Here is a 27,869-nt window from a genome sequence, read left to right on the forward strand (position 1 = left end):
TCATCTGGGGTCCCCTCGTTCTGGGACGGGGTGGGTTGTATTGAATGGCCGAGGCGCTGCGAGCAAAGCTTTGACGGGTATTCCTTCCTGGTAGGACAGACTCAGCCCTCCCTCACCTGATGCCAGCGTGGGCAAGGATGTGACCCCCTAAAACATCTGTCCCTGAACCCAGCGATGCCGCAGGGAAGCGTTTGCCATGGGGTAGGCTAACCCAGCAGTCGGCTTTCCCAGGCAAACCCATCACCGGTGATGCAAACCACAGCAAAATACTGCTGGACGTGGCATCAAAGCCTGGAGCTGGGGTCCTGGGAGAAGCGTTACCCAGTCAAGGGCTTATAGCCCCGGCTGTTAGAGCAAACCTCAAGAAATAAAAAGAACGGGAACTTCAGAACCGCTTGAGCCAACCCATGAACAAATAATTTTAATGGTTTTTTTCAGCAGACCGTAGTTTTCTCGGAGCTCCACAGTCTCCTCTCTGAAGTTGGACAGATACAGTAAACACAACAAATATATGATACAACCCATCACAGCTGGATTAAAAAAAATACACAAAAAATATAATACATAAAAAAATGGATTTTTAACATTGTGGACTGACACAGCTCTAAAAATGGTGATCGTAACCCTGGTAAGCTTTACAAAGTCTTTAAAAAAATAAAACAGTACTTCATGTGAAATTCATAAATACACTGGAGGAGAACGGAGGGGCTGGGGGGAGTTGAGAAAGCGTCTCTGGCATCGTGGCTAAACCCCGGCCGGAGGCGTCGGGGGCACCGTGTGCGTGGGTGCGGGTGGGCACCCGGGGCTCGGTGCAGGCGGGATGGAGGGAGGGAGGGAGGGAGGCACAAACCGGTCCAGTTAACGAAGAGCTTCGCACCCCGGCGGGGCCGGGAGCAGGGCACGCCTGTGTTTTATGGCAGGGAAGTTTTGAGTTTTCGTTCCCAGAGTTTTAGATCAGTGAGCGAAACAAAAGAAAGAAAAAGAACCACGAAACAACAAACATGCTACATATGAGAATTCGGCTGGGCGGCCCCGGCGCAGCCCTGCGATGGGATGCTGGTGCCTTTCCCTGGATTTTTCCCTCTCTCTTTCCCCCTTGCTCTGGCCACCCCTGCTCGCCGCGGCCACCTCCGTCCGTGCCCGCTGCCGTGTCCTTGCCCGGGCGCAGGGCCGGGGTGGCTCTGCCCCATCCCGCAGGGACGGGTGGCTTCTCCCGGCAGCGAGAGGTCGAAGTCCCTGCGCCTTGCGGGACACGTGGCATCGCGATGGCAGCCAAGGTCCCTTCCTGAGCTCTGGGGCTGCTCCCGCTCCTCTGCGCCTGGCAGCATCGAGCCTAAATCCCCTCTGTCCCCCCCCCCCATCCCGGGCTCCAGCACCCCTCAAACCACTCCTGCCCTCCTGCCGCACCTCGCTCTGCACCTCTCGCTGCCTTCGCTCCCCCACCGGCGCAAGACACCCGGCCAGACCTGCCCATCTCGGGCTCCCCATCCCCCTGCCACCCTCCTGCCGCCCTGCTCCGTGCCACCGCCGCAAAACCCGACCTCTGTCCCTCTGCGTCCCTCCTGAGCCCTGGGGATGCTCTCCCCGGGCTCTGCCTTTGCAGCCGCCTCCTTGGGACCGGGCACGCCGCCTTGGCTTATTTTGGACTGCAGCCACAAAAATACCTCCAAGCAGACCCAGTCCCCTGTCCCGGCATCGCTCCTGTCCTCTGTCCCCTCTCTGTCTCCTCTGTCCTGCCCGCTCGCAGCCTGGCCCTGCATTGCACAACACGCTTCTCCCTGCACGAGCTGCTTGCCTGGCTGCTTCCCGCGGGACCCAGGCGAGCTTGGCCGGAGCAGCTGCAGGGAGCAGCTGAAACCAGAATAGTCAACACAGAAAAAAGGCAAAAAAAGGGGGGGGAAAAAAAAAAGGAAAAAAAAAAAGATGGAAAATGTACGTATGCAAAGTAAATCAGGCAAATCCACCCTCACTGCTCTCTCCTCATTACTCCTCAGCAAGCGACCGCGGGGGGGGGTACGTTTAGCCTGGGCCACCCCCAAGTGCAATCCCTGAAAGCACACGCAGAGCTCAGGGGATCCCGCTGCCACTTAAAAAGCAGCCTCTGGTCTGGAGATGGAGACACCCCCAAGCCCTCCCTACCCCAGCTGGCTCCCCGTGCCCGGCAGTTTTGCTGCCCAGCTCCGACCCGGCAAATTCGGCTGCGTCACCTCCTCCGGTCACCGGCACGGTGAGGGTGGCAGGGGAGCAGGTCCCAGACACTGCAGAGGGGCATAATCCCGATTACGAGCATGGTGTCTTTTTAAAAGTATTAAAAAGCACTTTAATTTAAAAAAAGGAAAAAAAAAAAAGAGCCATAAAAAAAAATGGTTTGCATCGTCGATGCCCTCCCGCCTTCAGCGCCGCCGGCTCCTGGTGCCCCGGCCGGGCACGGAGAAGGAGCATCCCGGGTGCTGGTCCCCGGGGACGCGGCAGCATCCCCCTCCACCGCCCTGCCCTGCTCCTACCTGCTCCCGCCTCGCGTGTCCATCCCCACGTCCCCGCCGCCACCCGGGCTCCGTCGGGCAGCACCGATGCCACGGCCGCTGCCATGCCAATTGGTTTCGGACCAGACCTGGCACGACACCGCGTCCTCCAGCCCGTCCGTGCTCGCTCCTCTCCGCTCGGGACCAGGACCACATCCGAGCGAGGGGCGGGGGCGAAAGGAGGGGTCGTCCTGCGCTCCGACATCCCGCTGCTGGCGGCGGCACGGCGGGCTCCCAGCCTTCATCGGCAACACCGAGGGCCGGTCTCTCCCCATCCAGCGCCGGACACAGGTTTCCTTTCTCCCTACGCTTCCTTTCCCATTCTTCTTTTTTTTTTTTTATTTATTTAAAAAAAAAAAGAAACTGTTCCTAAGTAGAAAACATCTGCGATCGCAAGTCAGTCTTTTTTGGCTATTGTTTTTCTTCCTCCTCCTCCTCTTCCTCCTCCTCCTCCTCCTCCTCCTCCTCCTCTCTTCAAATGACTTCTCACGAGGCAACGGGCACGGGCGGCTTTTCTGCACGGCCCCCTCCCTCCCCTGCACGCCCTTCGTGCCCCTGCCCGTCCCCGAGGGCCCCTAGTCCTTGACCAACTTGTACACATGGTGCTGGGCGCCGTGCTCGCTGGTGGAGACCTCGAAAACGAAGGCTATGCAGAGCAAGGTTTCCTGGGTATCCCTGTTCGTAACAACCTGCGGCAGAGCAGAGAGCGCGTTAGGAGGGGGCCGTGCCCATGGGAAGATGCTGTTATTTGAGGGGTGGCATGAGCTCAGGTACAGGCGTTGAAATTGCAGACTTTTTAATTGCACCACGAAAAATTTCCTATCCAATTTTGGGGGGGGGGTGCACAGGCTCAGGCACAGCCCCTTTATTTGCACCATCAAGATTTGCTCGCTGTAATTCAGGGGGTTGCACAGGCTCAGGCACAGGCACTTTAATTGCACCACCAAAAGTTTGCTACCCAGTTTTTGAGGGGGTTGCATGGGCTCAGGCACAGCCACTTTAATTGCACCATGAAAAATTCGCTACCCGTTATCTGAGGGGTTGCACAGGCTCAGGCACAGGCAATTTCACTGCACCACCAAAAATTTGTTACCCCTTTTTTGGGGGGGGTTTCACAGGCTCAGGCACAGGGACTTTAATTGCACCATCAAAAATTTGCTACCTGTGATCTGGGGGGGTTGCACGGGCTCGGACACAGCCGCTTTATTCGCACCACCAAAAATCTGCGACCCGTTTTTTGGGGGTTGCACGGGCGCAGGCACAGCCGGTAGCCGGTGTATTTGCAATGCCAAGGCCAGGTGCCCCGGGGCCGGGCAGCACACGGCCGGCACGGTAGGGTCAACGCGAGTGCGGGCTCCACGTTCCTGGTGGGAAACGCTCCCTGGAAAAGGAGGGGAGGTACCTGCAGGATGGTGAAATTCTCCAGGACACTGTTCATCATGTACTTCTCCGGGAGGTGCTTGAGTTTGTGGATGAAGTTGATCATGTACTCGCACATGGGAGACCGGTGGATGCGGTAGACGAACCGGCCGTTCTCCAGCCGCGCGTACTCCGTCTGCGGGGGACAACAGAGTGAGCAGCTGCCCCATGGGGGCCGAAACACCACAGGGGATGGGGGCAAGGGTGGGTGGTGGCCAACTGGGACAGGGTGGAGATGTCCTCTCTGCTCCACCCATGGACAGGCATGCACCCACGTGTCCTACACCACCCAGCTCTGGGGCTTTCTCCATCCTGGGACCTGCGGTGGACCTGATTCCCGATGCAGCGGGGCGTGGGACTCACCTCCACCTTCTCCACGACCTGCTTCCCAAAAGAGCACACCTTGGTGGAGACCGTGATGGTCATGTTCTCTGCACTGCTGTACTGGCTGCTGACACCGTAGAAAGTCCCCGGCCCGTCTTGGATCGTGCTGTTCAGATCCGCCTGGAGAGACGAGAGCGGGGAGAAGGTGTGGTTAGGTGCCATCACACCCAGCTCTCAACGGGGACGGGGGACGCTGGCTTATGGAGCTGCCCAGGATGCTCCCAGTCTGCCGGTGGGATGCCCAACCTGCAACGAGCCCGTGGCTCAAGGACAACCCGCCCCATCCTCCCCCTCCCAGCATCGTACCCAAAATTTGACGAGGAAGAAGGAGTTCTGGGGCCCACGCTCATAGAGCTCCTTGAGGCCACCTTTCTTCTCGGGGAACTTGTCATAGATCTGGCGGATGTCCACGGCCTCCAGCAGCGGATCGCTGTACGAGGGGTTCGTCTGGCCGATGTGCACGAAGAGGTGTTTGCTGTACTGTAAGGACCGGGGCGGGGAAATTAAAACGAGAGGTCAGATGAAAGCAAGATGCCACCAAGCACAGGGATGGGCATCATCTCACCCGGGTGGTGGGGACATGGAGGGGACCGTTACCGTTTCGGCATCCCGTGGCACCTCCATGAAGGCGGAGTACTCGAGGAGCCGGAGCTTGGCGGAGGCGATGGTGCGGTCCTGCCAGACGGGCACGGCCGAGGCGGCTGGCGGGAGCGGAGCCAAGGGCTCGTAACCTGGGGAGGGCACGGGGTGGGGAGGGGCAAGCCGTGAGCCGGGGCGAGCACCCCCTGCACCGCCGCGGTGCTGCTGTCCTTACCGCATCCCCCACCCTCCCGTATCTCCTAGCACAGGGGTTTTCCCACAGGGTGGCCAAAACCATGGGATGTGCCGGTCCCGCTCCTGGGTGGAAAGGGACGGGGGGGACACAGCTGGGACCAGCGGGGTCCTGCTCACCGTGGGGCTTTTGGCTGGGTTTAAACCCAGGTTTTTTCCCCCGGCAGGGCTGGGGAGGGGACCGCAGGTGGGTGGCACTGTGGGTGGGAGGGTGGCACAGGACAGGTGACAAATAGGACCTAGCGGGGGTGCAGGGCCCCCTGCAAGGGGGCGAGGACAGCACTTACTGGCTAGTGATGGAGGCATGGGTGGCTGGATGGGGTAAGCTGGTTGTGCAAACGGTTTAATGCTGGAAAACAAAGAGCATCGTTAGGTTAACGAAGCCCGGCTCACCCCAGCCCCTTGCCAAGGGGGGGTCCTGCCCGGCACAGCGGAGGGGGGGCTCATACTTACTCCTGAGAGGGTCCAGGCTGTCCTGGGATAGGCCCACTCCAAAACTGGGGGAACAGCACAAGGAAGAGTCAGCGGCTTCTGACCGCCCCCCCCGATTCCCCTCCCCACCTGCCGCAAACCGCAGGGAGCCCCCAAAGCCCCCCTTCCATTGCCACCACGACCAAGGGGCCATCGAACATCCCCCCCCAGTCCCCTGCGCAGCTCGTGCATGGCATCCGTGCGTCCCCCCACCCCAGGGCGTCCCCATATGGGGGCCGTGGGGCTGTCCTCACCCTGGGGGCAGCAGAGAAGACGGCCTGAGGAAGAGGAGGGGGGGGGCTGAGCTTGTTCTGCAGGACGCTGGCCGACACGATCTGTGCGGAGGACATGGAAGCCATGCTCTGCAGAGCCTTATCCTTCGAGACCTGGTCCTGGGGGGGGGACAGGAGGGAGACGGAGGTTACACGGGCAGACTGAGAAACTCCCTCCCCAATCTGAGTGTGCCCGGTGGGTTCTGCAAGGCACGGAGCTGGTCGTGCAGCCCGGCCAAGGGACCAGGGCGGGTGGATGCCCCCCTTTCCCTAAATGCACCCATGCTAATTAATGCTTTAAGCTTGCAAATGTCCCCTGAGCGGGAGCTGCCGGGTCTGGAAGGTATCCCCGCTTCCCCGGGGACGCGAGGGCTTTAGCCCCTCCGCAGGAGGGGATGAAAGGCAATGGGGACCAAAAGGTATCACAAACTCAAGCTCAACTTACCAAGTTCATGGCCTGTCCGCAAAAGAAAAGGAAAAAAAAAAAGGTTAGAGCATTGTGGGAGCCTGGAGGCACTGTGTGCACCCCCCCCAGTTGTGTATCCCGCACCCCGGCTCATCACCGCAGCCTGATTTGGGGAGTGAACCCCTCGACCCGGCTGGTCACCAGGGGATGCACGTGGTTGACGATACCCAGGCTTAATCCCCCCAGGAATGGGATGCCAAAGCCCCCCACTATTTTAGGGGGTCACTGTGGCGAGCCAGGCCTGCGCCTTTGTCGGCTTTTTAATATCCTTTACAGCCTTTAATATCCTTTACAACCTCCTCAGCAGCCCCCAGCGCTTGCAACCAGGGCATGGAGAGGAAGAGCTGCACGGCTCCTGCCCAGCGAAGGGCACCCGCAACCCGGCTCCCGGGGATGTCGGCACCAACTCCCCTATAGACACCACAGGGAAGCCCCTGGGCACAACCCCCCCTACGCCACGCGTGCATTTATATAGGAGACCAATTATTTTTCCTTTTCCCTTTTGCTCGGGAGGTCGCAGCGCCGCAGGGCAGGAGCGGAGGGCCCCGAGGTCCTGCCCCGGGGCAGGGCTGCTCCTCCAGCCGCGCTGCCAGGACACGTGCGTGCTGGTCCCAACGCGCACCCCCTGTTTTCCCTCTGAACCTTCCTCAGGGATCAATCGCTTCATTTATTTTCACCTGGGGCAGGGCAGGAGCGTGGGCATGCAGCCACACGCCAGGCAGCACTAACACGCACATGACTGCAGCTTAAAAATATATATCTATATTGCTCACGGAAGGGAGTTTCCATTCAACAGGACAAGCGCTGGGTGAGGGCGGAGGGCTGCCTGCGCCGGGCTTTGCCTCCACGTAGGGCTGGGAGAGGATGTTTTGCATCCACAGCCCATTGCTTAGCGGGATCTCTGTCCCGGCCGTTCCCTGCCGGATTCCTGCAGGCAGCGTGGCCGGGGATGGAGAGCGCAGCCATGGATGCCGGCCTCCATCCCCGGTCCCCTGGGGTCCTGCCTCTGACTCCCCCTTGCCCTGCACTGTGTGCCAAGGACAGCCTAATTTATTTTATTTTATTTTATTTTATTTTATTTTATTTTATTTTATTTTATTTTATTTTATTTTATTTTATTCTATTATTTTTTTGTGCAAAGGCTTCTGCTGTTGCTGTCCCTGCTGCCTGTCCCCCTCCCTGGCTGCCCCTCTTGGGGTTGGGAGCCGGGTTTAAGATATACAAGCCCAGAGGAGCCTCCCAAAATAGTTTTGGGTGCCCTCTCCTGGTTTCTCCCAGCAAACCAAACCCCGCAGGGTGTGGGAACCCTCCTGGCACCCCGCTCACGGGGCACCGGGGTCCCTGCTGAAGGGCTTTGGCGGGCTCCCGGGCAGCGTGAGCCGGAGCTTGTTAAAGCTCTGGGGACCAAAATGCCAGCGCCAGCTCTGACGGTGGCCCCTGCTGCCAGCCTTAGTGCCGGAGTCTTGGGACACAGCACCCGGGACAGGGGGACAGGGACACGGGGAGCTGGCGATGCTTTTGGGACCTTGAGGTCACGGCAGGGGGCTGAAAGGTTTTCTGGGCTCCAGAAAAGAAAGGTTTTCTTCGGCAAGGCAGCAAGTGGCCCCTGGTCCTGCCCAAGGAGACGCTCCCCGGCGTGACAGTGCAGGGATTAACCCAGGAGCATCCCGGGCTGCGCAGCCCAGCCCGGAGCCGGCTGTCCCCAACGGGCGGTCGTGCGGTGGGGACCGCTCTGTCCCCCGCCGTGGGGGTCCAACCCGAGCAGGGCTCGGTCCTTCGGCGATGCCCCCAGTCCTGCCCATTCACCCCCCCCTCCCCCCCGCCATCATCACCCTCCCCACCACCGCCACAAAGCTCGGTGGGAACAGTTACGGAAGGGTTAGTCGGGCTCCAGTTAGGAGGAAGGAAGGAAAGAAAAGCCAACCAGAGAAGAGAGGATGATCCAGTTTTTCCTCGCTCGGCTCCCTTGGCCCCTGGAACCACGGGCTGCCCCGGCACCGCCGTGCCCCCTCCCTGGGACCGCTGTGCCCCCTCCCCAGCACGGCCCCATCCAGACCCCCTGCCACCCACGTCCCTGAGGTGCCACCTGGGCCGTACTCTGGCCCTGGTGCATCACAAGCCGCCGGGCTGGCAGCCTGCAGGGACCCCCGGGACCCCCCTGCTTCTGCCCACACCCCACCGGCACCCATCACGAGCGGGGCCAGGGCTCAGCTGGGGGCGGGGGCCTTTGTACCCCTTGCTTGAACGTCACTTTGCCTCGCTGGCTGCTCTGGGGGGGGGGGGTCCTTCCCCTCCTGGGAGAACCCCTGATGGCCCAAAAGAGGGGGCAGCCCTCGTGTATCACTGGAGGAGGGTTTAAACCCCCATTTCCCCACGGTGGAGTCCTCGTCTGGGTGAAAGGAGGGGATTTGGCACTGAAATTCGCCCTCCTGGGGAGAGGGAAGGGCTCTGGTGTCCCCACCCAGCCTTTGAGCTGGACCCCCCCTTGCACTTCTCTGTGGGCATCCCACAACGATGCCACTAAAAACCATCCGGTCCCAGGAGCCGAGGGAGGGGGGAGAAAAAAAAAAACCACCAAAAAAAGAGAGGTATAAAAGAAAGCAAGCAGCACACCGCAGAGCCGAGTGCGTTAGTCGTCAGCAGGCGGGGGGGCCAGGCGGGGTGCGGGGGGGGACGCGTACCTTCAGCTTGGACTGAATCTCACGAGATTTCCGTCGGGCAAGAACCTGCAAGTGGCTAGAGACCTGCAGAGAGAGAGCAGAAGGAGAGGGGGAACAGCAGAGCCGTCAACCAGAGGAAAGGAGGAGGAAGGAGAGGGGCTGCCCATGCTCACAGAGACACCGCCGCGGCCACCTGGGCAAGGGCACCAACGTACCTTGATGCCAACCTGGTACTCCCGCACCTTCTTCCGAGCTAGAACCTGTATGTGGCTGGACACCTAGCGCCCGCCACGCCATTCGGAAAGGAAAATACAGAGAGCGTGAAGATATGTTCCCCCCGCAAGGTGGGATGTTGTCCCCGGGGAAGGGAGCGCGGAGAAGGGGGGGGAGCGCGGGGAGCTGCCGGGGTGACGCTCCTGGAGGTGTTGAGGGTCCTGCGCCTGCCGCAAGCTGGAGGGAGGAAAATTGGGGGGGGGGGGGGACGCCGGTGCTGTGCTGGTTGATGCTGGTTTGTGCCCTGCCACGGTTGGGGTGAAGCTCCTCAGGGTGAAGGTGATGCACTTGGCGGGGGGGGGGGGTGTTCCGTGTTTCCCATCTCTCGGGGCTTCCCGGATGGACAGACCCCCCCGGCCCCTGCGAGCGCAATGATCTGCTGCTGGCATACAGCGCTGAGGATACGGCCCAGCTGGTTTGGGGTGCCCCTGGGCTACCTCAGGCGGGACTGCCAAGGGATCTCTCCCAAGGGAGATCCAGGAGGGACCGGCTCATTGCCCCAGGGCTCCTGCTGATTTTGCAGGTGGGAAAGGTGAGAAGAGGGGGGGTTTTTTTGTGTCCAGACCCCTGTAAGAGCAGGATCCAAGGAAAAGGGGCTGATGTGCAGGCAGGAAAGGCGCAGCGTGGCTGGGGTGCCTGCCCCAAGCCCCAGGCAGGGTGGGGGTCCCTGCACCCACCGGGGCTGATTTCGGTGAGCTCCCTCTCACACCAGCGCCAGGCTGTCCAAGACGGGACCCCAGGCTGTCCAGGACACGACTGCACAGAGGGGACAACGCCACGTGGACCCTCCCCTGCGCCTTTTCCGAGTCCTCCTGGAGCATCGCTTTTGCCCAGCGCCACATCCTTCCCCCCTCGGAGGGGGGACCCAGGGGGCCCAGTTAAGGCTTTAAGCCAGAACTAAAGCACCGCTCAGCGCTGGTCTGAACACAAGGACGGTGGCTGAGCCTGGTCCCTCTCCCTCCAGCATCACTCCTGGAGGGATGTCCCCCTTAGTGCCTGGGGACCAGCGTCCCTCCCTTGCGGGGACTCGTGGCACGGGGCAGTCCCAATGTAAGCGTCCCCATGCCCCAAACCCACCCGTCCCCCTGCACCTGCTCCTCAGCACCCTGGGCCACCAGCTCTGCCAGGACGGGCGGCGTGGCTCCCAGCTGGGGGCCACCACGCCGGCAAGGAAGAGCCACCGGACGCGTGACAAACGGACACGTCCCATCGAGGGCTGTGGCAGTCCGGTCCTCGGACAGGTTTGGTCTCAGACACGAGGATGCAGCGAGGGCTCGCAGCTGGGATGGATGCGACCCTGCCCGCACGCTGTGCGGGCAAAGGAGGACCGCTGCGTGCTCCCTGCCCTGCCGGCATCCCTGCCTGCGCGCTGCCTGCCCCAGCATCCGACCTTGCAGGGCAGCGAGGTTGGGGCAAGGGCTCTGCGGTACCTCCGGGCCCCCCAGGACCAGCGCCACAGACCCGCACAGCCTGTCCCCCGGCCGGGATGGGGACAGCTTGCTCTCAGCCCGGGGACTTCGGGGCTGCCTTCACCGTGGCGTCCGGCACAAGCAGCGTAAAGCCCAGCAAGGGGCAGAGGTGGGAGCGGTCTCCGCATCCAGGTGGAGCGGCACAGAGAGATGCACGCAGACGCACACGCTGCTCGGATGGAGATTTCCAGGGCTCCTGCCACCCACGGGGTGACCCCAGCCAGGCAGGGGGGCGTGCTGCCTGCCCCCACACCCCGAATTTCAGGGCACCCCCAGATCACACTGGGACGGACCAGCCCGAGGGTGTTTGCGCTCACAGACGAAGCCCCTCGCAGTGAATGAGGGTCCGGCTGGCAGCAACGCTGGCTCCAGGAAGGGACACGGAGGACGGGTGACGCAGCCGGGCACCCGCTCCCCCCCGGCCTTACCTGGCACCCCCTTCCTGCCCCCCCCCCGAGCCCTCCCAAGGCAAAAAGCAGAGCGATGGCCTCACCTGCTTCCTCGTCCGTGTCTTCCCCGTCCGCAGCTTGATGTACCGGGCTATCAGTTCGTTACGACCTGCCGGCAGAGCCAAGGGTCAGCCCTGGGGACACGGGGCGGCCAGGGGCATCGGCCCCAAAAGGTGCCTCTGGCCCCCACCCCGTCCTGCCCAGTCCGGACTGATGATGCTGGTCCTTAATGAGGCCGGTCCTTAATGAGGGAGGCACTGCCAGGAGATGGCGCTGCCATGACAGCTGTCCGGCCCGAGGGGACACGGGGGTGGCCTGAGGGGACACAGGGGTGACCAGCCCCCCGCCAGGCCAGCGGGACCCACCTTGTGGCCACCACCCCACCGGGTTTGGCAGCCCCCAGACACGGGGGGCTCGGAGCGGGGTGACAGCCACCAGGGACCCCCGCCACAGTGGTGTCCCCAAACGCGGGCAAGCACGGACCCTCCCCAAAAAGCCATCCCAGCTGGAGCACCCCCGGGGGGAGCCGATCAACCGCAGCCCTTCCCGCAGGGGTCCTGGGGTGCACCCATGGCACCCTGCTCCCCATTTGCGAGCCGTGCTGGCCTTTCCACCAGTATTTCCTAACGTCCTGGGTCTAATTCGAAGCAGAAGTTGCTTTTGCGCCACATTTTAGGGGCCAGCTGTGGCCAATCTACGTTCAAACGTCAGAGCAGCTGGGAGCTTTCTTCTCCCGGCCCCGGCCCCCCCGCCGCCGCGCCCCCCGCACACGGGGGCGGCCAGGCACGCCAGATTTATTTTAATGGACCAGATGGTCGCGGTTGGAACTTGTCGAAATGCCCTTGGAGCGGGTTTCGGCTTTAAAAAAAAAAAAAAAAAAAAAAAACTCTTTTAAAAAAAAAATCCCCCCCCCCCCTCCCCGCTTCCACCCCAGCCGGCCCCCTCCCAGCCCCGGAGCAACTGGGCACTCCTGGGGGGGGACACACATGGGGACAGACAGGGCCAGGTGCCACACGGGGATGGCTGTGCCTCGGGGTGCCCGCGCCGGGCAGGAGCTGGTGGGTGGGCGGCCGGGGCCACCGTGGGTCCCTGCACCCCTGGAAACGGGGGCACCCCTCGCGTGGCCAGTGCGGCACCCCGGTGCCACCCCAAAGCACCGAGCGTGGCTCCCATCCCTCCTGCCACCCCCAGCCTGCGCCGGCTCCTTGGCCTCGTTAGCACCTAATGAGGGCCAGGTCACCAAGGGTGTTCTTCAAGCCCAGGTGAGACGATGCCCACAACAGGGTGCTGCCAAGGGGTGCAGGTGGAGGGGACCCCGGTGCCAAGCCCCGGCTTGGGGGTACGCCTTCACCGAGCGCCGCCGCATCGCCCTTTGCGCACCCGCTCCCCAGTCCCATCCTCTCCCTCCCCATACCCAGCCCTGGGGTAAGAAATACGGGAAAGAAATGTGGGTGCCTTCATGCACCCCAGTGGGGCAGTGCCAGCCGAGCACCCAGTACCCAGCACCCAGTGCCCAGTGCTGAGCATCTCCCGCACCCATCCTGCCTCACCCCACGTCCCGGCCACCACCCCGGGCTGCACCCTCGCAGCCTCCCCGCAGCCGTCCCAGTGCCCGCACGCCCAGTCCCCGTCCCCCGTGATTCACCCGGGACCGTGCCATTCCCTCCGAGCGGGCACATCCTCCTCCAAATTACCACATTCCCCAAATTCCTCTCCCCTGACACCACCACGTGAACCAGTTGGACGGGCTGGGTTAAAAATAACCTGGCGGGCAGCGAGCGAGAGAGCAGGGGCCAGCGTGCCCGGCCCGGCCCCCCCGGCTTCCACCTGCTCCCGGGGCACCCACCCCTCGCCCAGCCCCTTCGCCGCCCCCACACCACCGGCATCAGCGGGGCACCTGCTGGCGTGGCCGTGGGCATCCCCTGGGACCCCCCAAAAAAAGCGTGGAGACCAGCGGCACCGGCACACCTTTATGTCGGATGCCGGCATCGCCTGTGCCGCCGGCAGTCCCGGGGGTCCCAGCGGGCTCAGCACCGCCGGCCGGGGGTCCCGGGGGTCCGGGTGGGGAGATACTGGGGAGGGTGGGGGGAGATGAAAGGCGGCTTGCGGGGGCTGCTGCCTCTTTAAGCAGCTGCCAGATGTCTCCGAAAGGCTGGAAAAACCGGTCGGGGCTCGGCGTGCTGCGCAAGGCCAGGCTCCCGGCGGCACTTCAGCTATTCCGGGAGAAATCCAAAAAATGCACCCGCTTGGGAAGCCCTGTGCTCCCCCTCGGCTGCCAGCCCCGACGCCCCGCGTTGCGGGCCCCGGCAAGCGGGGTGGCACAGGGAGTTGGCGTGGGGATGGGGACAGTGGCACGGCGCTTGCCGCAAAGCCTCGTCCCCTTTGCCCCTCTCTGCCGGCAGCGGGTGAGCCATTGCCGGTGACGGCAGCATCCTGGGCGGGTGTATTTTGGAGGCTGGGGATGGAGGTGCCAGCCCTGGTCCCTTTGTCACGGCAGGGTGACGGTAATATGGCAACCCATCCCCGGCTCTGAGGTCACCGGCCCTGGGGGTGACATCATGGGAGGTGGAGGGGAGGAGGGACCAGCCCCTACCCCAGCAGGGATGGGGACACCTTGGCACCTTCCACTGCTCCTCGGTGGTACCACGCGCCCTGCGCCAGTATCACCCCCTGCCTACATCGCCCATTCTCATCCTCTTCCTCCCCGTTGCAGAGAGCCACCAAGACAGAGGTGTTTCGGGAGACACCAGAAAGTAGGCTGAGACCCCCCCAAAACTCATTGCACCAGTGGGGCCGACCAGCCCCGCTGCTGCCAACAGTCACCGAAAGCTGAGCTGGGTGCCGGTGGCTCAGGGTAGGCGGGTGGCTCTCGCCACCGGGTGCTCCCTGCCACCAGGTCCGGTTGGGGAAGGTTTGGAGGCCCCACGGGAGCAGGAGGGCTGGTGCTGGCCCCACAGTCCTGCGCCCGCTCCCTGCCCGCACCCGCTCCCTGCCCGCACCCGCTCCCTGCCTGACAGCTTCACCAAACCAGTCGGTCCGGCAGGGCCGAGAGAGGGAGGGAGCGGGAGGGAGAGCCAGCGCAGAGGGAGGGGACGTGGGTCACGGCCACCTCCCCGGTCCAGCTCCACGACGCAGCCGGGGAAACTGCTTTCGGGGTTGGGGGGTGCTCCAGTATGCCCCAGTATGGGTTTGGGACAGGAAGTTTTGCTTCGCCCCCGGCCGCCCCGTCCTGGCCGGCAGCGCGGTGCCCTGCCCGCCGCCTCCGTCCAGCCCCCATCACTCACCGTACATCTTGCCCTCATCCGAGAGGATGATTTTCCGCCGGCCGCAGGGGGGGTAGATCGCCAGCGCCTCCTGGAAGCTCTGCTCGATGTCCGGACTCCACACGCCCTCGGCATCATTGTCCAGACTCTTGTCCATGCCGTCCTGGCCATCTTCCCGCCCCTCCCCGGGGCTGCCGCTGGCGTTCCAGCTGTTGGACGCTATGGTGCTGGCTGCTCTGGGCTCCGACCCCGAGCCCCCACGGACACGCGACAACCTGCCGGGACACAGGGGACACCCATTAGACCCGGAGACCCTTGCCGGGGGTATGGGGCTGCAGTGACAGTATGGTCGCGGGGCCGTCCCCGGTGCTGGCCCTGTCCCCACTCGCACCCGAGGCTGGGAGCAGCATCCCGGTGTGCGGCATCAGAGACACAAACAGGCTTTTCTTGGGGGCAGAGCCATGATTTCTGTGAGTACCCCCAAATCCAAGCCACAAGTGACCACCCAGGGTCCACCCAAATAAAGTTTGGGAAGGAAGCAGGCCGGACGCTGCATTATCCGCACGAGGAGCTCAGGCACACGGTGCCCGCGGGTGACACCTCGGGACAGGGCGGCAGCAGTCCCGCAGCCCGTGAGCCCTGACCCCGCACCAGTACCCACTGCCACCAGCCACCTCCTCGGGCGAGCCGGCCCCTGAACCGCCCCCAGCCCCAAAAATCCCCGCTCTGCCGCGCCTGGCAAAGGCAGAGCCGGGATTCGAAGGGAGACGCCGGGCGGCTCCAAGCCAGACCCCGCTAATGGGAACCAGGTGGCCGGAGCCCTCCGGCAGCCCTACCCCTGGCACCGGGAGAGGCCCCCTGCCCCGAGGATGCTCGGCCGGGGCCCTGGGCACTCCTCGGCCGGTGGGCGATGCTGGGGAGCCTTCAACCCTCCTCCTCCTCCTCCTCCCTTTGCCCGGCTCCCGGCGCAGTGTTTTGCAATAACATGTTTGGAGGCAGCTGCCGGCGGTGGGAGCGGAGAGGTGTCTCCTGCGCCGCGCTTCCCGGACGGGCTGGGAGTGTACAAAGGTCTCCGGCGCAGACATCTCCTTTTAAAGGAACTGCAGCAGCCCGCTGGCTCAAGCGCGCTGCGAGGCCTTCTTTTTTTTTTTTTTTTTTTTTTTTTCCTTTTATAAAAAAAGAAACTCCCCCCCCCCCCCATCTCTCTCTCCCTCGCCGTGATGTGATGTCAGCCCCTCCGGTCCCCGCCGCCCGCCCCTGCCCGCCGTCCCCCCCCCGCCCGCCGCTCCCCCTCTTGCCGAGCGCTGTGGCCAAATAAGGAGAACTGGATTGTAGGATCGAGCCAGCCGGCCAAGGGAGGGATGGCGGCAGCGGTGCCGGATGGGCCCGCAGCACCCCGAGTCCCGCCGCACGCCGAGACCCGTGGCATCCCGAGTCCCACGGCACCCCGAGTCCCGCCGCACGCCGAGACCCGTGGCATCCCGAGTCCCACGGCACCCCGGTTGCGCCTGCTGCCGGGGCGCTCCATGGGGCAGCCCCCGGGAGGGATGCGTCGTCCAAACCGAGCAGGGTGGCGGGGATGGGAGGGCAGGGGGACACCGGGACGAGGTGCCGGGCAGGGACGGCAAGGGTGGCACGTGGGGATGGCCCCAGTGGGACCCCCCCTGCTCCCCCCCCCCCGCAGCCCAGCGAGCGCAGCAGGGCTCCGTCCCAGCGCGGCGCCTACAATGGGGTGTGCGGCTGCCTCGGACGGGTGCTGAGCCCCGGCTGCACCACGGCAGCCCAAGACCCCGTAGCCCCCAGACCCCGGGACCCCACGGCAGCCCCACGGCAGCCCAGGACCCCCCCAGCTGCACCTCAGGAGCCCCCAGCCTCGAGATCCCGCAGCGGCCTGGGACCCCGCAGCCCCGCGCCAGCCCGCGCCACAGCAGCGTCCCGGGACCCCACAGCACCATGGGGCTGCCGTCAGCTCACCCCGAGAGGGGAAAGCCCCAAGAGCTGATGCCGGGGGGTGGCTCTGCAGGGACCCACCAGACCCCCTGCCCTCCCCGACTGATGGGTGCTTTTGGGGCCAAGGGCGAAGCTATAGATCCAAAGGCAAAGCCGTAGGGCCAAGGATGAAGCTATAGGGCTGAGAGCAAACCTATAGGGCTGAGAGCAAACCTATAGGGCTGGCTGCACCACTGAAGGCAGGATCTTGGAACAAGCAGTGTGACCAGTGCCGTGGGTCACCGTCCCCGTGCTGGGCACTGCATGCACAGGCAGGGTGCCGGCTGCCCGCACACCCTGCCTGCGGCACACGTCCCCCCCTCCCCAGGAGCTCCCCAGCCCCCCCCCGGCACCCCCAGCCCCCTCCCACCCCACCGCCCCCCCGGCAGGGAAACCCTAGCCCAGCCTTTTCAGGGAAGCCGGGAGAGGAGGGAGGGCGACGCCGGGGCCTCGGCCAAGGTGCGAGGAAGCAGCTCCTCCTCCTCCACCGAACCTGCTTTTGGCCAGGCCGAGACATTGGATTTCCTGGAGGGAGGGTGCAAGGCACCGCGCTGACGCAAGGCACGGCCGAGCGCCGCGCTCCACCCAGCCCTTACAAAACACCAACAACAGGAGCAATTAGGAAACCGGCATGGCTGGACGGCCTGCGGACGGACCGCCGGCCAGACCTGCTTCGGGCAGGGAGGGGACCAGACCTGCCGGAAAACATGTCACTGGCTCCTGCCTCCCGGCTGCTCCCCGGGGACCAGGGGGAGAAGCCCCCTCCCACGGCGCGGGCGTCTCTGCAGGGCTTGGGCGCGCCAGGACCACCGGTCCGCGGTGGGGATGCTCGCCCCCCATGAGCACAGATGCTCGCTGGCACCCGTGCCGGGAGGGACCCCCGCACCCAGCTCACTCGCCCCTCTTTGTGGGGTGCCACGCGCCGGCCCAAGGCTTTAGAGGGTGCTGGAGGGGGGCTGCACCCATGCGAGGTCCCAGCGGGCGCAGGATGGGTGCCCATAGCGGGTAGGGGAGGATGCCGCCGGGGCCGCCCTTATCTCCTCGTGAGGCCAAGGCTGCGCCAGGAGACGGGGACGGCGTTCCCACGGGCGCACAGAGCTCGGCCCCGGCACCATGTGCGGGGGGTGCGAGGGACAGCGGGGGCTTGTGCGGGCAGCAGGGCTGCAAGCAGCTGCCCAGTCGGCAAGAGCTGGCCGGGGCTGGAGAGCCCGGAAAAGCAACGAGAAGCCCCTTAAAACCCTGCAAAAGCAAAGAGGAGGGTTGCAAGGAGGGAGGGGTGCGCGAGAGATGGGTGTTTTCTGGTGGATGGGGGGGAAGGAAATATTTTGGAGGCAGCGGCTGTGGTCAGAGCAGCGCGGCGAGCTCCCCGCTGGGGCCAGGCACGGGTGCCGAGGTCAGGAGCAGGGTGCCGCCGGGACCAGCGCAACCAGCCGCGATAGGGATCGGGCTGGGGGTGTGCGGGGCGGCGCGGGGGAGAGGCCTCGGGGCTGGGAGCATGGGGATGTCACTGCTCAGAGCCGAGGGCTGCAGGGCCGCGATGTGGGCAGAGGTGCCTATTGCCCCCGCAAAGCCCCCGGGTGCGGGGCAGCACCCTGTCCCCATCCCTGTCCCATGCCACCGAGGAGGGGGGAACGGTGTGTTCCTACTTCCCAGCGTGCTCGGCCCCAAAAGCGTTGCCCCATCTCGCACACCACGAGGCACGGCCCCAGCAGCCCCCGCACCGCCCCGAGCCCCCGCGTCCCGGCTGCACCGGGGTGCACAGCCAAGAACCCGGGTCTGCCCGAAGCAGCGGGGCGATGCCCCACCGCCCGCCCGGCCGAGCACCCCACCGTGCCACCCAGTCCTGCCTTGGCCAGCGTCACGGCACAGGGACCGATGCCCCTTGCCGTGCTCCTTGCTCGCCGGGGCCACCCCTGCCGTCCCGGCTGGTCTCACGGCCGGCAGCAGTGTCACCCCTCCCTGGGCGCAGTCCCCGGGCTGCCACTCTCTCGCCCCGTGCAGACTGGGGCAGGGTGGCTATTGCCACAGCATCCCCCCAAACCGCCGGGGATGCAGGGCACGGCCACCAGCGTCCGCTGCACGAAGGGGCCTGCAGCACAGCGTGTCCCCAGCTGACACCATCCGGGGGGACAAGGTGTGGGACAGAGTGGCCCCAAGGTCCCCTCCTTACCTGGGGCTCCCCCGACCCACGGCGGGGCAGCACCAGGACACCACGAGACGATCCCCCGCAGTGCTGGGGACACTGGGGGGCCAGCAGACCCTCCAAAGGGCGGGGGGGGGGGGGGGGGGGGGGGGAGCAGTGTGGCTGCATCCCCGCTCCATCCCGCCTTCCCATGCGGGGGGCCCGGGGCGATCCAGCCCTCCTCCCTCCCCCCCTGCACCCGGACCCCACGGCAAAAGGATAAAAGTTCACCGGCAAGCCCGGGCAGGCGCGGCACAGCGCGGTGCTCAGCCTCGCGCCGGCGCAGGCAAAGCACCGCCGCCTCGCTGCCCGCGCCAGCCCGGGCGGGGGGACGCACGAAGCCACCGTCACCCTCTCCCCGTCACCGTGACTGGTGGCACCCGCGGCCCGTGGGCGATGGGGGGAAGGAGCCCCCATGCTCCCGGTGCTGAGGTGCAGCCCCTGCCGGGGCTGGGGGAAGGGGGGCCGGGAAGCCGCCCTGGCCCCACCGCGGTGAGGTCCCCGGGGACAGCTCTCCTGTGGGCACGCCGAGAGGGGCTGCTCCATCAGGCAGCAGGCTCTGCAAGGCCCCAAATGAGCCGACGCCAAAGCTGAGGCTCCCGGGCACCCCAGCTCCTCCCCGCATCCCCCCCCGGCACATCGGGGCTCAGCAAGAACGTGGTTGGGGGTCCAACAGCAGGCACCAATTCGTAGGCAGGCAGAGGCCTTCGTTAACATGCTCCTCGTTTCGGGCAGGGCTTATTAACGTGCCCCTCGTTTCGGGCAGGGGAGCGCTGGCCGGGGCCGGCGTCCCTGCTGCCGCCTCTGCCCACCCCGTAACACGGCTGGGAAGGGGGCTGGGAGAAACGCTGCCCCACACCATTGACACGGCCACCAGCTCCGGAGAGCCCTTCGAAGCAAACCCAAAACCCTCGGGGCTCCCGGGGGAGCCCAGCAAGGCCACAACACGCCAGGGAAGATGCCGCTCTGTCCGCTGCCAACCCCAGCACCGCGCACAGAGCCCAGACGCTCTCGGCTCGGCCGAGCACGACCCTACAGCACTTTTCTTGCAATAGCCAAGCGTTTTTCGCAGGAACCCTACATCCCTGGCAGCTCGCCCAGGGACCCTTTGGGAACGCCCTGCCCCACGTCCTGCCCCAGACCCTGCCCCAATCCCACAAGGGACACCGTCCCGGTTGGCACACGGCCGTCCCGGGGACAACCGGCACCCATCGAGGCGGCGGCAGCGGCCGAGCGAGACCCAGCTCGGCAGGGAGGGCGGTGGAAGGAGGTTTGTTTACATCGCGCTCCTCTTCCAAACAGCTCTCGGGCTGCGGTGAGGGATTCCCCGGCTCGGGAAGGGAAGGGAAGGGAAGGGCAGCCGCCCCGCTCCCTCCCACCCAGGTCTGCACCTCCCTGCCGGGGAGGACCGGCCACCTTCTCCCAGATGGGACCCCCGGCACAGGCTGGGGACCCAGGCAGTGGCAGAGCCCCCCGTGCACCAGGCCGGCTCCCCGTGAGACAGCTCGACTAATTTCCTCCCCTCTATCGCTTCCTGTCCCTTCCGGCTTGGCGGGCAGCTCAGGAAGCAATCGGAGCGGGGAAACCGCAGGAGGCCACGTGGCAGCATCCCACCGGGGTCCGTGGCGCTGCCAGGGCCGCCCCAGGCACATGCCCCCTGCTCCGGCCGGACCCCCACAGCCAAAAGGTCCCCCCAGCTCCCAGCGAAGCCCCGAGCCCCCGCCCGGCAGGGATGCGGCCGGTCCTCACCCAGCGGCACGAGGCCGACGGATGCTCAGCCCCCCATCCTGAAGGGCCACGGACGAACGAGAGGGGAACTTGAGTGATTTGCCCAGAGAAAATTTGGGCAGGGAGGAGGGAGGGGATCGAGCAACCCCCCCCCCAGCCCCACCGACAGCCCCGCTCGCCGAGACGCTCCCTCCTAACGGCAGAACCGTGGGCGTGCAAACCAACCCCTCCATCTCCTCCTCTTCGTCCAGCCCCAGCAGGGCGGCAGAGCTGGGTTTCGGCTGCTGGAGGACCTGAGCCGGTTTTGCTCGAGCCTCCGGGCCCAAGACCTGAGGGCAGGGGACAGACGGACACCGTAACCCGGCTTCCCTCCCTGGCCCAATTACGGCTGCCCTGCCCAGCCAGGACGGGGCGTTTCACCCAGCAGCGCATAAATAGAAAGCTTTTGCAGCATTAATTGCTCTCTGCGTTATGAAACGAGCTGGATGGAAACAACAGGCTTGGAGTCGCCTGCCGGGGACAAGCCACCGCCACGGCCATCCCATGACACCCCCAGCGTCGGTGGCCCGTGGCACGGCCAGTGCTGGGCACAGCACCCACTGGGGACCGTTGAATTCGCTTTGCTCCTGCGCCAAAATACGCCCATCCCGGGACGTCTCCCACCGAACGTCCCCTGTAGATGAGCTCGGGGCAGCCGCCCTGTCCCAAGTCCCCCGGGACTCCCAAGTCCCAAGTCCCCCGGGACTCCCAGCGCTGCTTGTCCCAAGGGGAAGCCAAAGGTGCCTGGGGTCAGGGAAGCCCCGGGGCAGCGCAGGGCCAGGCAGCCCGGTGCCCGCAGCGGGATGGTGTCCCACCGCCCGGGTGGGCCAGGCGTGCCGGGTACCCTGCCAGCCCTCGGACCCGCTCCTGGGAGGAGAAGTGCCTCCACAGAGGAGTTTCGGGTGCCGCTGACCCCATTTTATGCCATTGGCAGCCGGGCCAGGGAAAACGTCTTCCAGGGGACGCCGGCTGCCAGGCGAGGAGGAGGAGGAGGAGGAAGGCTGCAATGCATTTCACACCCGCCCCCGGCTGCCTCCACCCCCGCGAAACCCAACCCTGCCCAGGGAGCAGCTGCGCCCGCTGCCCGTGCCGCGGCACCCGCCGGAGCCCGGGGCCAGCACCCGGCTGAGCGACCGGGAGGAGAAACCCAGCGGGGTGGGGGGATGCAAGAGCTGACACCCCCCCCCCCAGGCACCTGAGACCCAGGGCGGTGGGGGGCTGCCAGGCGTTACCGTCCCGGCTGAGACACGGAGACGTCCCTGGCTGCCAGAGGCCGGGGCAAAACATGACACGGCAATGTCACTTGGCCACTGTCACCCCTGCGAGGAGGCACGCTTCCCTGCCCTCCTGCGACGAGTTCATGAAGCTCGGGGCAGCTGCCAAGCTGAGGTCCTGCATTTAATGCAGGAGCTGCATGAGCAGGTACGCGCTGCCCCGCACAAACCGCATCGGCGATCTATTCCCAGAAAGCGATATTTCGGTTTAGCACCATTTTACTGCGTGCCATCACCCCGGACCAGCCCGGCGAGCAAACCCTCGTGCACGCCAGGAGCGCACCGGGTGCCCGTGGCAGAGCATCGCCTTCTCCCGGCACCTCTCGTTGCTGCCCGAATCAAGAGCTGGAAATGGGCACAGCGACTCCCACTCCCGCAGATTGAAAAATTGCTCTGGAATCCTCGGGGAGGAAAGTTGCTAAAAATACACGAAGGCGGTATTCTTGGTAAAAGAAGGAGCTCCAACAAGAAGCGTGGCCCAAGAGCGCTGGACAGCCTGGCACGGCGCGCTAGCCCCCCGCCCGGCATGCTGATGCCCAAACATCGGAGCCAGACCCCGACTCTCTGCTCTGCAATGCCGCCCAGGCAAGGCTGTAAGCGGGGCACATCAGCCACCCCGTGCGAGAGCCGGAGCCCAAACGCATGCCACAGACGAGCACGGGCACCGGCGAGCATCAAGCGAGCACCAAGCGAGCACCCTGCCCGACTCGTCCGCCAAGCACGCGGGCAAGAAGCCGGGCAGGGAAAAAGCGGGGTCTTGCACCAAACCTTTGCTTCTGGACTACGAAGCGCCCAGATCTTCCCGCTAATAAAAACCCGACGCTCGTTTGGGTCGGGGGCTCGCGTGCCTGCGTACGAGCGTGCTTTTTCCTAAACCCGACTTGCCTAAGCTGGGGGGTTGGGGGGGAAGGCAGGAGCTGGCTGCCTCTGGGGGAAGGGCGGGCAGCGAGGAGCTGGCATGGGAACGGCAGCCCATCCTCCACGCACGCCGCGCCGCTCCGCGTCTGTAAACTTTGAACATCTTCCGGAGAGAAGTTAGTGGCTATTGTGAACAGCTGGATCTAATTTTACGAGGAGCGAGGAGGAGACAGTCGTGGGGAAATAATAAGGCTTGGCGCTCCCAGGCGAGGATCCCCGAGCCTGGCCAGCCCTCCTGCCTCCACCGCACCCCGCCGAGGCGGGGGGAGCGCTGGCGAGATGGCCGTGGGGAAACTGAGGCACGGAGCGGCGCAGGGCTCAACCGTGTCCCGGGTAATGCAAACCGGGAGTGCGGGCGTCCAGGGCGTTGTCCCCGTGTGCGTCCCCGGACCCGTTGCCCCTCCGGCAGCCAGGGCATCAGCGGTGGCACAGCTCTTCCCCGCAGCGGAAAGCCGGGCTGCCGATGCACGGCCACCTCCTCGACCCACGGCAGCATCTTCAGACCCGGGGACCCCCGGCGCTCGCTCTCGATGCTCGTGGGCACCACGGTGTGACGCGTCTCTCTGGCCGGCCACTTCCCACGAGGCTCTGCCCACCTCCTAAAATTAGCTCCAGCTCTGCTGTCCCATCCCCGGTCACCCCCCGCAGCCGGGTGAGCTCTCCCAGCTCACGCTCCGGGTCCGTACCGATTCCCCAGCGGCGAGGGGGATAAGGGGATAAACCGGCTTCCTCCATCGCTCGCATCTCGCTCGCCAGCCGCGAGCCGCCTGCGAGCAAGCATTTCCCAGCGTTATTTATTACAGGGTGAAGCGCAGCCCTGAAGTGCGCTGAAGTCACCTTCTGCGCCTCTGGCTCGCAAGAGGATGACCGAGGACGAGCTCCAGGTTGGCTTTGGCCAGCTGAGACCCGGCGCATCTCGTGACACAGCCAGTGCCCAGCTGGAAGGCAGCGGCGGCGAGCGCAGTGGACCCGCCGGGTTTCAGTGCCACTGCTGTCTCATGGCACGTAACGGGGGACGCTGGGGACATTGGAGCGTTGCATCCATTCGGGACCAAGTGAGGGGACACGCTCCGGCGGGATTTGCACTGCCGGGATGGGACGTGCTTCATGCAATCGGACACTCCTGCTTCTCTGGACCTTTCGCCCGCAGGATCCCGTCGGCCGTGCCAAGGCAGAGCCCTACGTGAACGCCGTCCCCACAGGGCCACCAGCTGCCATCCCCAGGGATGAGACCGTGGGGTTCACGGCCTGTCACCTCTGAAGGGCTCAGCCACGCGTGCTCACCACGAAACCCTGCAACGAGCTGCACAGGGAGCCCAAAATGGTGCCCGGCACCGCATGACCCCCCGCTCCCCACTGCCACGGGCAGGCGAGCAGCCGTCCAGCACCACGAGGAGGCTTTGCCGGGGCCCCTCGCTCCCATTTCACAGGCGGGGAAAACCAAAGCACCGGGAGTTGTAGCGGCATGTCCGGACCCGCAGCAGGATCCGGCCGCACGTTATCGCAGAGCGGGGGGGCCGCTCCTGCCGCGTGCCCGCTGAAGGCTGGCGCGGGGCACAGCCCCGCCGGCTCACCCCATCATTACCTTCCCTCCCTCCCTCCAAAAAAAATTTCATAAGCCGCCACGTGACGGTGGCAATAGAGAACGCCCACGCACTTCAGGTGCCTGCCCCGACCACAACACGCAGGTGCCTGGGCTCGGCCGCCGCGGCCCCCGGCACGCTCCCAGCCCGGGCACCGACCCCAAATAACACCTCGGACGCCCGGCTGAGAAGCTCAGAGCACGGCCTGGCCGCCCGGCAAATCCCCCCCGGGATGGGAGCTCCCCAAATCAAAGCTATTTGGTTATATCCCCTCCACCAGCAGCGCCCAAGGTGGTGCAAACGCCATGGCAGCCCCGCCGGCCCCTGGCAATTGCTGTCAAGGGTTCAACAAGAGAGAGAAGCTCCTAGAGATGGGACATTTTTTGGACAGCATCCATCCCGTCCGTTGACGGACGGAGGGATCCCAACCCCACAAAGAGCCCTGGGATGGCTCTTGCCACGCAAGCCCCAGCAGCACCCTTGGTTAGGGCATTGCAGCCCGTTCTCTCTTCCCCTCCATCCTCCACTCCCACGGACAGGAGAAGAAGTACTAAGGCAGGAAAACAGATTTTTTTCCCTGCAAACAGCCCAAAATTGCCCATTTCCCCCCTTTCCAGCCGCTGCGTGTCCACACCACTCCCACCACCGAGCCTCACCTGCCACCGGCCTTGTGCTCGCTGCGTGTTTGACAGGAGCTGCGCGGTTACTTGCTTTTTAATACATTAATTATAGCTGATTACCACTGCCACCCCCACCTCCCCAGAGACATGACCTGCTCACACACCGCCGGGAAAACACTCCTTCCTTCGGCACAGTGTCGGGGCCACCGGGACTCGCCTCCCGACCCGCTCGGTGGTGGCAAGATGGGGATTAAATGGCAATTAAAAGGAGATGCTGTTTCGGGTATTGTGATAAATAGCGACCACGTGTCATGGGAAATGGACGCGAGTCCCTTTTATTGATGGACGTGGAGGCTAGAGGGGGTTTTGCTTTGCAGGAGGGGGATGTTAGAGGTGGGACGGCTGCTGGAAGGTTCGTCTCTGCGCCCCTTTGCCCCCCAAAATGCCCCGGTCAAAGCATCCCCCCACTCCAAGCTGAGCCCCGACGCCGCAGTCGTCCCGGTTGGGACGAGGGTCCTTGAAATACCCAGGTGCCACTTACGCAAGGCGACTGGAGCCCGCCGCGGAGCCCGCCGCTTTTGAAGGGTTATTTTTGTTAGAAAAGCCAGTGCGGTGCCAGCCGCGTGCCCGCCCCAGGGAGGGAGCTGGGTGTCCGAGGTCCCCTGGGGACAGGAACGTCCCCCTGTGTCACCCGGCTGGGAGGGGGTGGCTGCTCACCCCACACCCATCCGCAGCCCCTTCCCATGGGAATGCCGGCCCTGCAAACCCAAACAGGGCCAAATCCAGCGCCTTCTCCCAACGGGACACTCATGCCCGTCCTCTCCGGTGGGGAAGTGCCGGGAACGCCGCTCGGGCAGCGCTGCGGTGACCGTCACCTGCCCCGCCAGCAGGGTCCCACCCCCACCACCCCCTACCCATTTCTCCCCCGGCTTTGCCGTTGGGTGACCTTGGCAAGTCCTGGCCTCCCATCCGCTTTGGGGACCTTCCTCGCATCCCGCGGGGAGATGACCCACCCCGAAAGCCGGGTGCGGGGAAGGGCTTTGGGGCCGTGGAGGCCCCCAGGGCTGGCGGGTGCGTAGGGGGGACACCAGCCTGGCAGACCCCCAATTCTCCACCCGTCATCACGAGCACCCCAAAACCGGGGGGGAGGTGGCAGCCCCGCTGGCAGGGCCCCCCAGGGTGGCCAGGCAGTGCCAAAGCCCTGACTCACGGTGCGCACGTACCCGCGCGGGGTAAAGCGATAGGAGGGGAGAGAGGACGCCGGAGCCCAAAATACCCCGGCGCGCCTGACACCGGAGATTATCGCTTCGCCGGTGGGATGGTCGCCCGGCCCAGCTCGCCCCAGCTCCCTGCAAAGCACCAAAAACCCCCAAAACCTCTGCCCTCGCCTTTTCCCCTGCCACCCTGTGCCAACCGCCCAACAGCGACGGGGGGCTGCAGGGTGCCCGTCGTCCCGGCAGGGCCTCTGATACCATTTCCAGCTGGTTTCTCCCCAAAATATGGGGGTTTTTTTCTCAGCCGGTACAGGCCAAACGCGTCGCATAGGGCCTGAGCGGTTTCGGGGGGGGGGGCGGAGGCGGGCGGCACTGCGAGGGCTTGGCCTTATTTTCCTTCCAAGGGGGTTAAGGGGAAAAAAAACAACAACCCCAAACCCTAGGAGGGTGTAAAAATAAAATAATAGTAATAATAAAGATGACACACTGCTGAAAATTATACATGTAATTGCTGCCTCGTTAGCAATGCGCCCCTATGACAAGGCACAAAGTGTTTAGCATACAGTCAGCGTATGGTCATCCCCTACATGCGTGTGACACACATGTAACGTGACACGCGTGTGGCCCCCACACCCCACCCGGGACCCCCCCCGCCCCCGCGCCGTTTCTAGGGGGGCTTCGGCCGGGGCCGGGAGGCAGACGGGACGGGTTATCGCTTTATATAACGCCTGGCGCCCGCGCCCTACACGCTCCCGACGTATGGGCTATACCGTACACAAGGCCTCTTTGTAACCCTATAGCCCGCGCCCGCCGCGCACCCCGGGGATGCGCCGCAGCGGGGGGGACCCAGCGGAGGGGCCGGGGGGGGGGGGCCGGGGACAGCGCAGCCCCGACGGGGTGGGAGCCTGGGGACCCGACGGGGCGGGGGGTTGGGGACACCTTGGGGACACCCCGGCTGTGTCCCACCCCCACACACCCCGTCAGGGGCCGGCGGGGGGGAGAGGCGGGGGAGCCCCGGGGGGAGGTACCGGGCTGCCGGGGGGGGGGGGGGGGGGGGGGAGCGGCGAGCGCTGGTGCGACCCCGCCGCCGTCCGCCGGGGACGGGGCTGCCGAGGGCTCGGTGCAGCCGGAGGGCTGCGGGCCGGGAGGAAGGAGGCGCCGGAGGAGGAGGAGGAGGAGAAGGAGGAGGAGGAGGAGGAGGAAGGGGGGGTTGGGAGTCTGTTCCCGGCGAGCGCTTACCTGCTCCGTGCTCCGGAGGGGCTGGGCCGGCCGCGGGTGCCGGGACCGGGACCGGACCGGGGCCGGACCGGGGCCGGGGCCGGGCCGGGGAGGGCGGCAGGAATGCGGGGAGCGCGGCGGGCTCCCGGGTCCGCGCACGGAGCCAGGCGCAGGGACGGGAAAGTTTATGCAAGGGAGGAGCAGAAAGTTGGGAGTCAATCAGGAGGCGGCGGGGCCGGGCCGACCCTCCTCCCTCCTCCCGCTGCCCTCCTCCCTCCTCCCGGCCCTCCCTCCCTCCCTCCGCCCGGCCGACCCTCCCTCTCTCCCTCCCTCCCTCCCTCCCTGCCCGCGCCCCCGGGGCGGCGGCGGCACCGGCAGCGCTCCCCGACGGGCAGCGGGACGCGGGGACGCGGGGCTGCCGCTCCGCCGGGAGGGTTTTTGTGGAAAGGGCAGCCCTGGAGCCCGGCTCGGCCCGGGCCGGGCTCTGGGAGCGGCCTCTAGGAGCCTTCCTCACCCTCCTCCTCCTCCTCCTCCTCTTCCTCGTCCTCCGGCCCGCAGCCCCGGGATGCAGCCCCGGGCCGGGGCATGAGGGTGCTGCTGTCCCGTCCCGTCACCAGCCAGCCAG

General features: G+C 65.2%; 1 protein-coding gene across 6 annotated transcripts; it reads right to left on the reverse strand.

Annotated features, from left to right (window-relative positions):
• Window positions 1-395: 395 nt before the first annotated feature.
• Window positions 396-27,429, reverse strand: TEAD3 (TEA domain transcription factor 3). Of its 6 annotated transcripts, none has more exons than XM_075521502.1 (14): window positions 27,266-27,429; window positions 14,501-14,754; window positions 11,261-11,325; window positions 9,241-9,303; window positions 9,047-9,109; window positions 6,345-6,356; window positions 5,882-6,019; window positions 5,610-5,653; window positions 5,444-5,505; window positions 4,923-5,056; window positions 4,632-4,805; window positions 4,305-4,445; window positions 3,925-4,077; window positions 396-3,211 (listed from the first exon to the last, which is right to left on the reverse strand). In XM_075521502.1, exons 2-14 carry the CDS (start codon window positions 14,634-14,636, stop codon window positions 3,098-3,100), a joined length of 1,299 nt encoding a protein of 432 aa, XP_075377617.1. In that variant the 5' UTR covers window positions 14,637-14,754; window positions 27,266-27,429; the 3' UTR covers window positions 396-3,097. The 6 variants fall into 6 exon arrangements, with proteins under 6 accessions (XP_075377617.1, XP_075377614.1, XP_075377613.1 ...); XM_075521499.1 differs by lacking the exon at window positions 27,266-27,429 and adding an exon at window positions 15,316-15,543; XM_075521498.1 differs by lacking the exon at window positions 9,241-9,303 and having other exon boundaries at window positions 27,266-27,417.
• Window positions 27,430-27,869: the final 440 nt, after the last annotated feature.

This window comes from Mycteria americana, chromosome 20, assembly GCF_035582795.1.
Source record: "Mycteria americana isolate JAX WOST 10 ecotype Jacksonville Zoo and Gardens chromosome 20, USCA_MyAme_1.0, whole genome shotgun sequence".
Classification (NCBI taxonomy): domain Eukaryota; kingdom Metazoa; phylum Chordata; class Aves; order Ciconiiformes; family Ciconiidae; genus Mycteria; species Mycteria americana.